The sequence below is a fragment of the Clinocottus analis genome, unplaced genomic scaffold (assembly GCF_023055335.1).
Source record: "Clinocottus analis isolate CAN_PGR_092001 unplaced genomic scaffold, fCliAna1.0.p SCAF_7, whole genome shotgun sequence".
NCBI classification, from domain to species: domain Eukaryota; kingdom Metazoa; phylum Chordata; class Actinopteri; order Perciformes; family Cottidae; genus Clinocottus; species Clinocottus analis.
Window position 1 is genome coordinate 20,807,549 of NW_027176229.1, and position 11,560 is coordinate 20,819,108.

At 43.6% G+C, this 11,560-nt stretch overlaps 2 protein-coding genes across 5 annotated transcripts in view; both read right to left on the reverse strand.

Moving 5' to 3' along the window:
* Positions 1 to 458: 458 nt before the first annotated feature.
* LOC137805420 (chondroitin sulfate N-acetylgalactosaminyltransferase 1-like) lies at positions 459 to 6,301 on the reverse strand. Of its 2 annotated transcripts, XM_068605332.1 has the most exons (10): positions 5,356 to 6,301; positions 4,092 to 4,691; positions 3,888 to 3,988; positions 3,626 to 3,804; positions 3,169 to 3,385; positions 2,810 to 2,911; positions 2,124 to 2,305; positions 1,488 to 1,582; positions 1,294 to 1,375; positions 459 to 887 (listed from the first exon to the last, which is right to left on the reverse strand). In XM_068605332.1, the coding sequence occupies exons 2-10, from the start codon at positions 4,455 to 4,457 to the stop codon at positions 604 to 606; spliced, it is 1,608 nt and encodes a 535-aa protein (XP_068461433.1). In that variant the 5' UTR covers positions 4,458 to 4,691; positions 5,356 to 6,301; the 3' UTR covers positions 459 to 603. The 2 variants fall into 2 exon arrangements, with proteins under 2 accessions (XP_068461433.1, XP_068461434.1); XM_068605333.1 differs by lacking the exon at positions 5,356 to 6,301 and having other exon boundaries at positions 4,092 to 4,739.
* Positions 6,302 to 8,026: 1,725 nt separating this feature from the next.
* Positions 8,027 to 11,560, reverse strand: part of rnf122 (ring finger protein 122) — a 15,362-nt gene continuing 11,828 nt past the window's right edge. For 2 of the 3 annotated variants that reach the window (XM_068566816.1, XM_068566817.1), the window contains 4 exons: positions 10,767 to 10,812; positions 10,623 to 10,664; positions 10,438 to 10,520; positions 8,027 to 9,645 (listed from right to left, as the gene is read on the reverse strand). In XM_068566816.1, coding sequence (XP_068422917.1) covers positions 9,531 to 9,645; positions 10,438 to 10,520; positions 10,623 to 10,664; positions 10,767 to 10,812 — 286 coding nt within the window. In that variant the 3' untranslated portion in view covers positions 8,027 to 9,530. The remainder of the gene's footprint in view (positions 9,646 to 10,437; positions 10,521 to 10,622; positions 10,665 to 10,766; positions 10,813 to 11,560) is intronic. The other variant, XM_068566819.1, reaches the window with a different exon arrangement.

Below are 11,560 nucleotides of genomic sequence, written 5' to 3' on the forward strand. Positions count from 1 at the left end.
TCAACTTTCTTATCTCATAATTTTGATTTTCTTATCTAATAATTTCAACTTTGTTGAAATACTCAAACTAGAAAAACATACTAAAAAAGAATGGAAAAAGTGTACCATATTAGCATTAAAATATACTTAATCAGCTGACCTTGCAGCTGTTTAAACCAGTTATTCACATGTTATTCTGCTCCTGGCTGCTAAAGGACTGACAACACACCGCTGTCTGTTTGATGCACTGATATTTTATATGATATATTATTAATCACAGAAGTTATATTAAAAAATTATACAATATTATACAATATTATTGGCAAAAATGTAATCTATTACTCGCATGACTTTTCTTGTTGTCACATTCCCACTGTGACTTTTCCATGAAAAAAAAACATACAGCACAAACAATCAGTCATATAGTTCCTTGTTTTATTCACACAAACTATATCAGTCATTATTTGTATGTTTATGTGTCCATATGGAGAACAATAATCACAGTAAACCATCCGTTGTTTGGAGCTCAACAGTTCAGAAAGAAATCAGAAATACTTAAATGATCATGAACTTAAAGGACCGTGACGAACGAGGTCTCAAAAGCCCACATCTTCATTGTCCTCGTCATGTTCTGCTGTTCCTCTGCTTCTGGGAGCTCAGGTGAGCCTCAATCTCTCGCTTGAAGAACAGCTCTCCCAGCTGTCCGTGCGAGGCCTCGCTCATGGCTTTGGTCTGCATGCACATCCTGTACTTGTCCGGGGGGAGCTCGTCCGCGCAGTTCTTCTCGTGCCACAAGTGGAAAAGCCCTCGAGACGGAGAGCGGATCACCATCAGCTTACTGTGAAGGTACTTCCTGTACAGGTGCACGTCCTCCAACCCCCAACCTTTGATGTGACGGTCAAAACCACCTGCCAGGACGTGAGAGACGTTTAGTGCAATGCACAACTATAACGTTTATAACAAAAGTGGCTTCCCAAAAAATATGGGCGAAAAAACTAGATGAACTGGAAAAGACAACCACAATATTTCCTCTATTGACGTTTTGAGAGTTAATTGCCCGCATGCAATGCATCCTGGGACATGTGGGCACAGGCACGGCTCCACAAATGGAGAGAGTTTACATATTTATTCAAGAAAAGGGGCGTAAAACAAAAATAGATGTCAACTATCAACTAATGAGAAAGTGAAATAGCTTTTTTTCACCGTCAGGTACTTTTAGTGCCACACATAAAGTGTATTGTAATATTGATTTGTATTATGTATTATAAAACATTTCATTCATGAAATATGTGATGGCACAAGCTATTCCATTACCTATGTTGAGGAAATCAGACCTGTACTGGCACGTCATGCCAAACCCAAAGTCTCTCCAGAATCCAGTTTCCTTCCTCATCACCTGAAAGCAACACGTGAGTCAGTTACACCTTGATGACATCCTGGCAAGTCATCCAAATGAATTCAAGGCGATGCAGCTGTTTGTATGTATTTCTTTTTCTTCTTCCAGTCACCAGTTGCTGTTGAACAGAAGGTAGACGTGTCTGGTTACTGTAGACCATGGAGGGGTTGTACTGGCTGAAGAGCACAGGATAGTACGCTTTCTTCCCTGGAAACAAAAACAATTCAAACAGACAAATATCCAGTCACTTAAATGTGATCATGTAAACATGCTAAAGAATGTTTTTAACACAAAACACCGTCCAATCTTCAGCAGACACATGTTCTGTTTAAACCCCTTGGAGGCGATGCATTTTTCATGAACTGAGATTTGACTGAAGTGAGAAGAATAAGAACTGAATATTTAAGAATGAGCAACAATAACCTCCAGGCTTGAAGGAAGAAAAACAAAATAAACACCGACTGCTAACTGATCTCGAATAAATGCGGTAAAGTGCAGAAACACGACCACAACAACAACAACGAGGACTTATTGATACAGATAGGGACAAAATTGGTTGTGCAGGCGGCATACGAGGCGACAAGTGTGACATTGAACAATATTTTATGGTCAATGTTGTAATTATGAGCTTCAACCTAAGTTGTTTTATCCTTGGATGCACCGACTGTAGTGGGGCAGCAGCTCTTTGAAGATGTGGCCTAAAATGCTCAAATGGGAAGCGTCCCCCCCCCTCTCCCCTCCCTCTCACCTGGCTCCGCGTTGAGACGACAGGAAGTTAAGAAGTCGGCGGTGAAGTGGATGTCGACGTCACAGAAGAAGAGCAGGACGTTTTGGCTGCGCTTCCACGCCCTGGCGCCCACGTCCAAACCGCGGCCGCGAGAAAACTCCTCGTTCAGCTGGATCAACGTGAAGCTCCTGAAGCGAGTCTCTCTGAGGAAGAGGAGGGAAACAGACGGGGCCGTCAGCGAGGAAATCTGTGTTTCCATAGATGGTGTGTTTGGTGTTTTTGTCCTGCAGACATAAAGCGGGGACTCGTGTCACATGACTGCTACTCAGGTCATGAGTCTTTTGTTGTGACAATATCCAAAAGACTAATATCAAAGCCGCTTTGACTCATATAAGTGTGCCGCTGTCAAGAAAATAGATCAGAGGAAGATATTGTGGGTAAATACATAGTTTAGCTCAACACAACAAGCCAATAGTTGTGTTTCAATTCAATTGCCAGGCAAATTTTCTTTTTGAAACGTCACGAAACAAGAAATGCAAATTCGGCTGATTTCCATCCACTGGTTGGTTGGTAGTGAATAAATAAAGAAACTCGGCTCCAGGCTGTTTTTGCATTTGAGGACGTTTTGTAAAACATTGCCATTCGCCTTCAACTTATTCCTCATGTGACAACCAGCGGATGATGAAACCGTGACATCCCTGCGTTACCTGGTGGTCTGGTCCAGCTCGGCTTTCACCCGATCTATCTGATCTCGGCCAAAGTAGACAACCGTCAGGTGAACCCTGCCGTCCTGCCGGATGCACACTTCTCTGATCCAACGAAACACAACACAAACAAACATGTGTCAGGCCCACTTGTATACTCCTCCATCCAGAGACAAATGACATTATTTATTAGACGAGGACAACAATTCGAGTCACAACTCTACCTCATTTCATCTGAAGTGGAGAGGCGTCTTATTGGCTTCAGCTACTCTATTAGGACACTCTGCTCTGTCGATGTGTGTGTGTGTGTTTGTGTTTGTGTGTGTGTGAGCCAGCTTGTTGGTCCACTTTCCCAGTGATACCTGAAGTTGTTGATGAACTGCCTGAACGTGTCCGGCCTCTTGGAAAGCGGTACGATGATGTTGATGAGCGTGCCGCGGGTGTCCACGCTCTCGCTCTTCACCGTCATCACGGGACCGAACGGCCTGAAGAGCACGAGCTGCGTGAAGTCCCGCGGGCCGTCGCCTTTGAACGTCAGCTCGTAAACGGTCCCCCTGTCCCGCTCCGTGCGGGTCAACCCTGCGACGGAGAGGAAAAAAGTTAGTTTACCCGATATGCAAAGCAACTCCGTGTTGCAGAACAACCACGTCCCAATGTATCCTGGATTTGAACCTTGACCTTTGCATGTTTCCCCCTTTTTTTACCCATCAAGCTTTCCTCTGGATGCCTAACCTCATAGGCATCGATGTGTAGGCTGTCTGCTTGTAGTTGAACCTTCCCGGAGGTGTAACGATGATTGAATGACCGATCCTTACTCACCCTCTATGAAGTCGGACGGGGCGTACGCGCGCTTCCGTCTGGTGTCGTCGGCGTGCTGCTGAGGCCCGTTCAGGACGTGCAGCGCCGTTTCCACTGTGCCGACCAGCTCGTCTCTGCGGTCCTTCCTCACGGGCCTCTCCTCCGGGTGCCTGGTCAGGCCCGTCTCCAGCTGGTACACTCTGAGTGACAGACCAACGCACAAGGACCCGACGTCAGGCGGCGCTCTCGAAAAGGCCTCTCCTGTCTACCGACTTTTACTCACCTCCGCAGGGTGAACGTGTCAAAAGGTATCGCTGCGTATTCGCTGGGCAGCGGCACGCCTGAGATCACCTCCGCCTGGTTCAGCTGGGACCGCAGGAAGTCCTGGAGGAAACGATTTAACACTTACTACTACATCTAGTAAGTAGATGTAGATACTCCCTCCAATTATGTTGCATCAGCACCATCCTGCTTCATGATTTCCTACCTTCAGGTCAATCTGTGTCGGGGTTTTGTGCAGACTCTCCAGACCCTGAGGCAGAATCCCTCTCGTTTTAGCTTTGTCCAGGGACTCTTGAAGCTGCCGCGTCCTCTCCTGGAGCGCCTCCTTCAGCTGGGCAATCTGCTTGGTCAGGCTATTGATGTAATGTCTGTGGGAGTCCTCCCTCTCCTGCAGCAAGGCCAGGTATCCCTCCTTACTGGTGGCGCCCCCTCCAGACCACAGCAGAGACTGCTGGCTGCCGCGCGACGCCGGTTTACAGGCGAGGAGGTAGAACAGAGACAGACAGCAGCAGAGGCCCAACACGATGAGGCCGACCCGCGCCAACAGGGCCAGAAGCCACCGCTTAAACATGGTGGATCGTCTTTTTATTCCAAAAAAAAAAGTACCTCTCGAGGTTCAAGGAATCATGGCTGTTCCTTTGGTGACGTGGAGATGCACCCACACAAAAATCCTTAACCATAGGTTATTAAATATGGCTTTTAAAGAAGACATCCTCATGTGTTCTCATGTTGTCAGCGTCTGTCACCTCCTCAGCATCTTCACAGGTGTTGCATGTAGAGCTCGTCACCAGAGCACTGACACTTCCTGTTACAGCAATGCACATTTTAAAGCAGTGGTTCCCAAACTTTTAGCCTTCTGATTCGCTGAAAATGTATTTTAAAAGTCTAGTTGTGGTGTCAAATTACAGGTTAAGGACACAAACTGTGAGAACATTAAGAGTCCGCAGACATGCTGGCAGCGACACGCTAACATCACCCTCTCAGTTTAGTCCGTTCGCATGCTAACGTTGGCTAATTAGCCCAAAACACAAAGTGCAGCTCGAGGGAAAGCCAGAGGATCACCAAAGCTGTTGTGGTTCATCCTCTGGGGAACCACTTAATGTGTCACGTCATATAATGGTCAGTACATTTAAAAGTTGTTGAGATGTTTCAGTCTGGATCAAAGTTGTCAGCCCTAGAGCCACGACTGGTTTGGCGGGAGAAAGGTTGGATAAAATAATCATTTTTTTCGATTATAAGGCCGCTCAGATTCATCACGGGTCCTCTTGGGGGTTTCTGACCCTCAGGTTGGTGACCTGTGATTAATAATCTGTTTTAAATCAATTGCTAGAAGGCATATCCAATATGAAATAACTGCAACAACAGTGAACATATGTTCTCAACAGACTTTAAAGAAAGAAAGGAACCGATTTGAAAGCAGTTCTTAATGCATCAAACAAATCGAAAAAAGACAAAGTAAAGCAACCGACCTGGTCCGTCTCGTCCTGAAAGGTTTGTGAGCATTTCATGGTAACGGTCCGTTTCACGCGCTCGCCTCTTCTCGCTGCTGCTGGGCTGCTGGTCCAGGATCAGGTTGAGAGAGAAAGAACCTGACCTCACGTTCACTCTGCAGTGCCACGACGCTGAAGGTGGGAAGTGACAGAAACAAGCATTTCTCTGTGTGTCTTTGCACCCTCTGTGTGTGCGTCTGTGTGTGTGTGTGTGTGTGTGTGTGTGTGTGTGTGCGTGTGTGTGTGTGTACCATCATCAGTTTATTCACGGCACAGATGGCTCTTTATTGCTCAGGTATAGAGGCTGATCTCATGAAAGACTTGCTTATGTTTCTAGTTCCACCCAAACTGTGTGTGTGTGTGTGTGTGTGTGTGTGTGTGTGTGTGTGTGTGTGTGTGTGTGTGTGTGTGTGTGTGTGTGTGTGTGTGTGTTACCCTGCAGACCTCTTTAAAGCATTCCATCATGAAGTCGGGTCATTTGAAAGAAATAAAAAACGGTTCATCCTAATTTGGACCCTATAGTTAGTAGTTATAGTTTAGATACTATGCACACGCGTCTTGTTGGTTATTTAAAAACCTTTCATTTATTTAAAAAAATGACTGCAGCGCTTTCGTCATGCCTTCATCTCGCAGATATGTGATGAAACTGGCTGCAAAAGAGCAGATCGCAGGCGGGGAACACGCCATCAGCGTCCACCGACACGTTCCCAAACGCTCGACAGAAGAAAGATGAAAGACTTTCATATAATCACCAACGGCTGCGGCGTCTCAGAGGAAAGTTGGGACCAGGCGTCCGCCATCCCGACCTGCTCATCTCTTCTCATTGTCTTTCCTCTTCTTGCAGGCGTTTGAAAGGACACCGACAAGTTTACTCATCCCTGAAACGATGGAACGACTCTCTACCGAGTCTAAACTGAGAGTTCAAGTGTACCTCCTCCCTCTCTCTCTCTCTCTCTCTCTCTCTCTCTCTCTCTCTCTCGCTCCCATCCTCTCTCCTCTCAGTCTCCACCTTTTCCCAGCACTTCCCTCTTGCATCTCTCTTTTTTCATCTCTCGCTTTCTATCAGACCCAGTGTTCACACTTCCATCCATGTGAGATCTCACACCATCTGCCTCTCCAGCCTCCATCCCCCTTTCAGGTCCCCCCCCCCCCCCCCCCCTCTCTGAGGCTCCTCCTCCTTCGGCCTTAAGGCCTTAAGTCTAATTAGAAGGCAACCGGGGTGAGGAATGCCCTCCAGACTGCCGATGCTCGTCCTGCCACCTGCATTCGGCTGCGGGGGAAATAGCTAGGTGCCGGTCGGCCCCGCCAACAGGACGGGGGTCTTGCACATTTAATGAGGCGGCGTACAGATGGTCCTTGTTTTCATTTTTTGGGATGTTGCCTCCTGAGCTCTGACTCCTCTGAATCTTTTAGTTTGCTGCTTTGCTTCACCTTCATTTTCACAGAATCTCAGCGTCCAACATGGATGCTTTTACTGCAACAAGAATACTTCACGACTCATCGTTTGTTATTCATATTTACGGCTTAACATTCATGTCAGATGTTAAGGAAAGGGAAAGTACGTATTATTATATTCATGTGTGGCTATCTTTCTCTACATTATTTACTACTCTTATTGATTTATTTATGTCTCGCTTATGTCTTTAATTACCCAGCGGTCTTACTGGTGTGTGCATTCAGCCAGTATCAAACAAATACTTGACACATTAAACTGCCAGAATGACATCACATACTCGGGTTTTAATTGAAAATGTTTTTGTACGCTCACAACGTTTTAGTTCTTGAACTTAAAGTGCTAATCTTTTCTTCGGTGTCTAGCCGTGCAGTTAGTTTAAATGGATAGTTCTCAGAGACAGATGAGTCAAACTCCTGTGCAAAAAAAAAAAGAGTCAAAAAACATTTGCATGGCTAGGAATATGTTATCTGAACCCTTCAAAATAAGAGTCGTGATTTTACCCGTAGAAGTTGTGATTTTACCCTTAGAAGCGGTACGTATTGAGCGTTTAATGTGTCAGCAGCATTTTTATGTTTTAGCTGGTTGGCTTGAAGCTAATTTAAGATAAGATAATTTGTTATCAGTGGGGAAATTGCAGGATTACAGCAGCAGTGCATACAAGAGACAAATAGATAAAATAATATCAAGTAATATAAATGAACAGTAGAAACAGTAAAAAAAAAAAAATAGTAATGCACAAAGCAAAACACTCACTGGGTAACCAACACTTTTGATTTGACTGTTGGTCTGACAGAAATTTGAAAAAATAATTGCTTGGCTTTTTTTCCCCTCACTATTTCCTGACATTTTTACCAAAATAATAACCATATTGTTGATTAACCATCAATAATGTTTAATTCCTCTTCACAAGGCAAAGAAGAAGACACAATGATACTTCTATATATATAAAAAGGATTCCTTTGTGGAGCTTACTCCCTCCAAACCATTTGAGAAAGGAGACTTTTGTCTTTGTCTGCATGACATCGGGCATTGTTCGGCTCTAGAGACTCAAAAGCCAAAAAAGGGGTCGAGAGCCAGTGAACTCGACAGAATAATTTAACACATTTCAATGCAGCATTTCACCTGATGGTGGCGCCAGATACACGACGACCGAGAGTTAAACAAAGAGAAGCTGAGCAAAAAAACAGACAACTGTATTTATTATTGTTTTTTTCAAGTTATTTACATTTCGGTTACAAAATGTGGAATGTGGCCAGAATCAGAGGGAACAAAATCTCTTCGACATTTCATTTTTTCTTCTTCTTTTCTTGGCATGTGAATTCAACAGCACTCAGCGAGCGTGTTTGGCTTTTTTTTTACTTACAGTGCAGGCGCCGTCAGTGTCTGGACAATGTGCTTTGTGAGTTTTTTGTGCTCAATTCTTTTTTTAGGCAGTGTTTCGCTTTTTCTGAACGGCTGTAAATCACACCAAAAGAAACAAGAACTAAAAAAAAACTAAAAAGAAGAAGGGAAAAACTACAACAGAGGAATGTAAAAACTGAATCTCAGCAATAATGCCGCAGAAATGTATGAAAGTGAGATGTAGTCGCTTCCCAGATGAATTCACAACACCGAGGGACCGCCGGCTCTTCAGACGAGGCAGCATCTCGGATACTTCACAGACTTTTTTATAAAAGATTCACCACATCTGGAAACATGAAACCTGCTGCATTCAAACCTTTAGTCTTAATATTTTAGCAGAACAATGGCTGTTTTTTTGTTTTGCTTTTTCAAATGTTTTTTTTTTGTGAATTTAAAGTGCAATTTCATTAAAAAAAAGAGATGAAAATCAACATATTTCAACAAAGAATCACAGTTACAGTGAAAGGCAGGACGGACGTGTCAGTATCAGTTGCACATATAAGCAAACAATAATAATCAATTGCTTTGACTTGATAACAAAACTGATTAGTTTGCTACACGTGGACAGCTTGAGCTGCTCCTTCTCAGTCGCATCATTCATTTAAGTCCCACTGATGATGCCTGAATCATTTTCCATCATTATTTTTTTTTACCAATTCATAGTTTTGAGCACAAATCTTTAAAAAAAGAAAAAAACCTCAACTTGTCAAAGTGTTCTCGTGCTCGGTCGGGGGATGTTGAACCATCTTCTGTTTGCGGCTTTGTCTCAAAAACGTCTCGTCTGAAAGAATTTAGCTGGAGCTTCTTAACGACGTCAGAGCCGATATTGACGTTATTTCATATCAGTGAGAGAAAAAAAAAAAATAAACGCTCGTCCGCACATGCTTGGAGGTTGGGATCCCGAGTGATGTCATCCTTCAACCGCTCGCTCGTCCGCGGCGTGGTTAAACAATGGAAAAACTTTCCCTTTCTTTGTGGCATTAACCCGACTCCAGGCGACGAGAGAGGAAGATGGGACGGAGCGGGGGATGTTGAAGAGAGGCGGAGGCCGGAGATAATCTCCCAGACGCTGCCCGGTGTAACGGCATCCATCAGAGTCTTTTTCCTCCAGGGGAGTGACGAGGTGACCTCAAACATGTTGGTGCTTTTGCTGCTCTGGGTTTTTTTTCTTCCCCACGGCAAAACAGTGTCTCTCTTCCTGTTGGTCGCTACCTCATATCAGCTGGGTGTTTTTTGGGGTCCCGCCACCCCGCCCGCCCTCCCCTCTCCGCCCCCGGGGCCGGCAGTGTTGGAGGAGTTACACCAGCTCATCCAGAAGAGTCCCGATGCTGTGGTGCTGCTCCGGCGGGCCGGCTATGGGTTTGTTGCACATGGGGCAGACGCAGCGCACCTCCAGCCACTTCACCAGACACCTGAGCAGCAAAAGGCACGGGGCAGGAGGAGATCTTTTACTCAACAATATAACAGTATTAAAAAAACACTCTGTTTACAAGTAATAGTCGAGATTTCAAAGCGTTGAATGTGTCAACGGCACTTTTATGTTTTAGCTGGTTAGCTTGAAGCTAATTTAAGATACGATAATCCTTGATTAGTGGGGACGCGAAAATCCTCCCGCGCCAATTTTAAGTCCCAGCATGCCCCAGTCAGAGAATCACTTGGTATAAAATACGTCATATTTTTCCATTTTTGAACCGAACGACACAGTTTTTTGACTGAAACTCCTTTCTAACAGGCTAATACTTTGTTTTATTGTGATTTCTGTTGCAGATTCTGATTCTTTAGGTCCTAATCTTTCCAAAAAGGTGTCTTATTGACCGCTCCAGGAGGCATTTTAGGGGAATCTGGCTCACACCATGCTGGATGTTCATAGTTACGATTAAAATATCTTTTGAAAGTGATATTTTTGCAGATTTACATTTCTTTCCAAAGACTTCGCTGAACAAATACATAAAATAAACACAAGTATTGTAATTATTAAACATAAGGGATGTTTCCCCTGCTAAATGTAAGCACTGATTCAATGCAGCGTCTACCCAGGTGCATGCTGGGATACGCTCTTTGCCCTGACCGCTTCGCCCTGCGATGCTGCGATTCAGTCATAAATGGATCAACCGACGCCGTCCGTCTGTGTCTCGCGGATCAAAACGCGGTCGTTTTCGTCGTGACGGCGAGCGGCGAGAAGAGAGAAAAACAGAGACTCTTACTTCCTGTGGAAAGCATGTTGGCATGGCAACACTCCCAGCTCGTCTTTCACTTTGAAGTCCTCCAGACACACGGCGCACGTCTGCTGCATGGAGCGGCAGTCGGGACACAGACGAGTCATTTTTATGATATTCATATTATAAAAACATTTGAATTCATGCGGAAATCAGTGCAATCGAACGCTCACCCCGTGAAGATTCAACTTCTTGGGATCTCCTTTCAAAACCACCTGGAGGACAAATACACATATGTTTCAGAGAGGTTTATTCGTTTATTATTATTATTATTATTATTCAGACCTTAAGGGTTCAATATTAACGTGGAGCTTCACCTCTCGGTATCCAAACCGCTCACTCTGGGCTTGGTGCCGTAGTTTGCTGTGGAAGAATAGAGAAACAGATTAATAATTAATAATCGACTTTGTTTACAAACCTGCGTCACCTTAACTCGACCAGACGTCACACTTCTTGTTTAAAGGGTTGGAAGAAGCTTCAAAAGTAGAACGTCGTGCATTCAAAGTGATGAAATGTAACTAAGTACACAACAACAGTAAAATGCTATAAACACATGAAAGCATTATTGTGATTATCATTCATACTTAAATATATTAAGTACAAAATAAGTTGTTTGAAAATAGCACACTTTAAGTATACTTATGGTTAGCAGGGCTTCAAGGATACTAAAGTATACTCAAGTACGTAAGATACAAAGCAGGGTAAGCTTTGAAAGTGTACATTAGCACATACACTAATATACTTAAAATATACTAAGTATACTTCAAGTTGTTCCAATTCAGGACAAAAGAATATACGTAATATACTTCAAGTTGTAGTGACTATTTAAGTACAACTTAAATATAAATAAATACTATTTAAATATTAAATATATTAAGTACAAAATAAGTTGTTCCAAAAAAAAGTACACTTTAAGTATACTTATGGTTGGCAGGGCTTCAAGTATGCTAAGATTAGAGATACAAAGCAGGGTAAGCGTTTTAAAAAGCACATACACAATAATATACTTAACATGTACTAAGTATACTTTAAGTTGTTCCACTTTAGCACAAAAAAATATGTAACATACTTCAAGCTGTGTAAGTACAACTTAAATAAATTAAGTACAAAA

Coding starts and splice junctions, on each gene's coding strand:
- LOC137805420 (XM_068605332.1), bottom strand. CDS start 4,457: ATGTTTAAGCGGTGGCTTCTGGCCCTGTTGGCGCGGGTCGGCCTCATC. Junction 3,386..3,625: donor CCCGTCCGACTTCATAGAGG/GTGAGTAAGGAT, acceptor TCTCCGTCGCAG/GGTTGACCCGCACGGAGCGG. Junction 2,912..3,168: donor CAGTTCATCAACAACTTCAG/GTATCACTGGGA, acceptor TCGTTGGATCAG/AGAAGTGTGCATCCGGCAGG.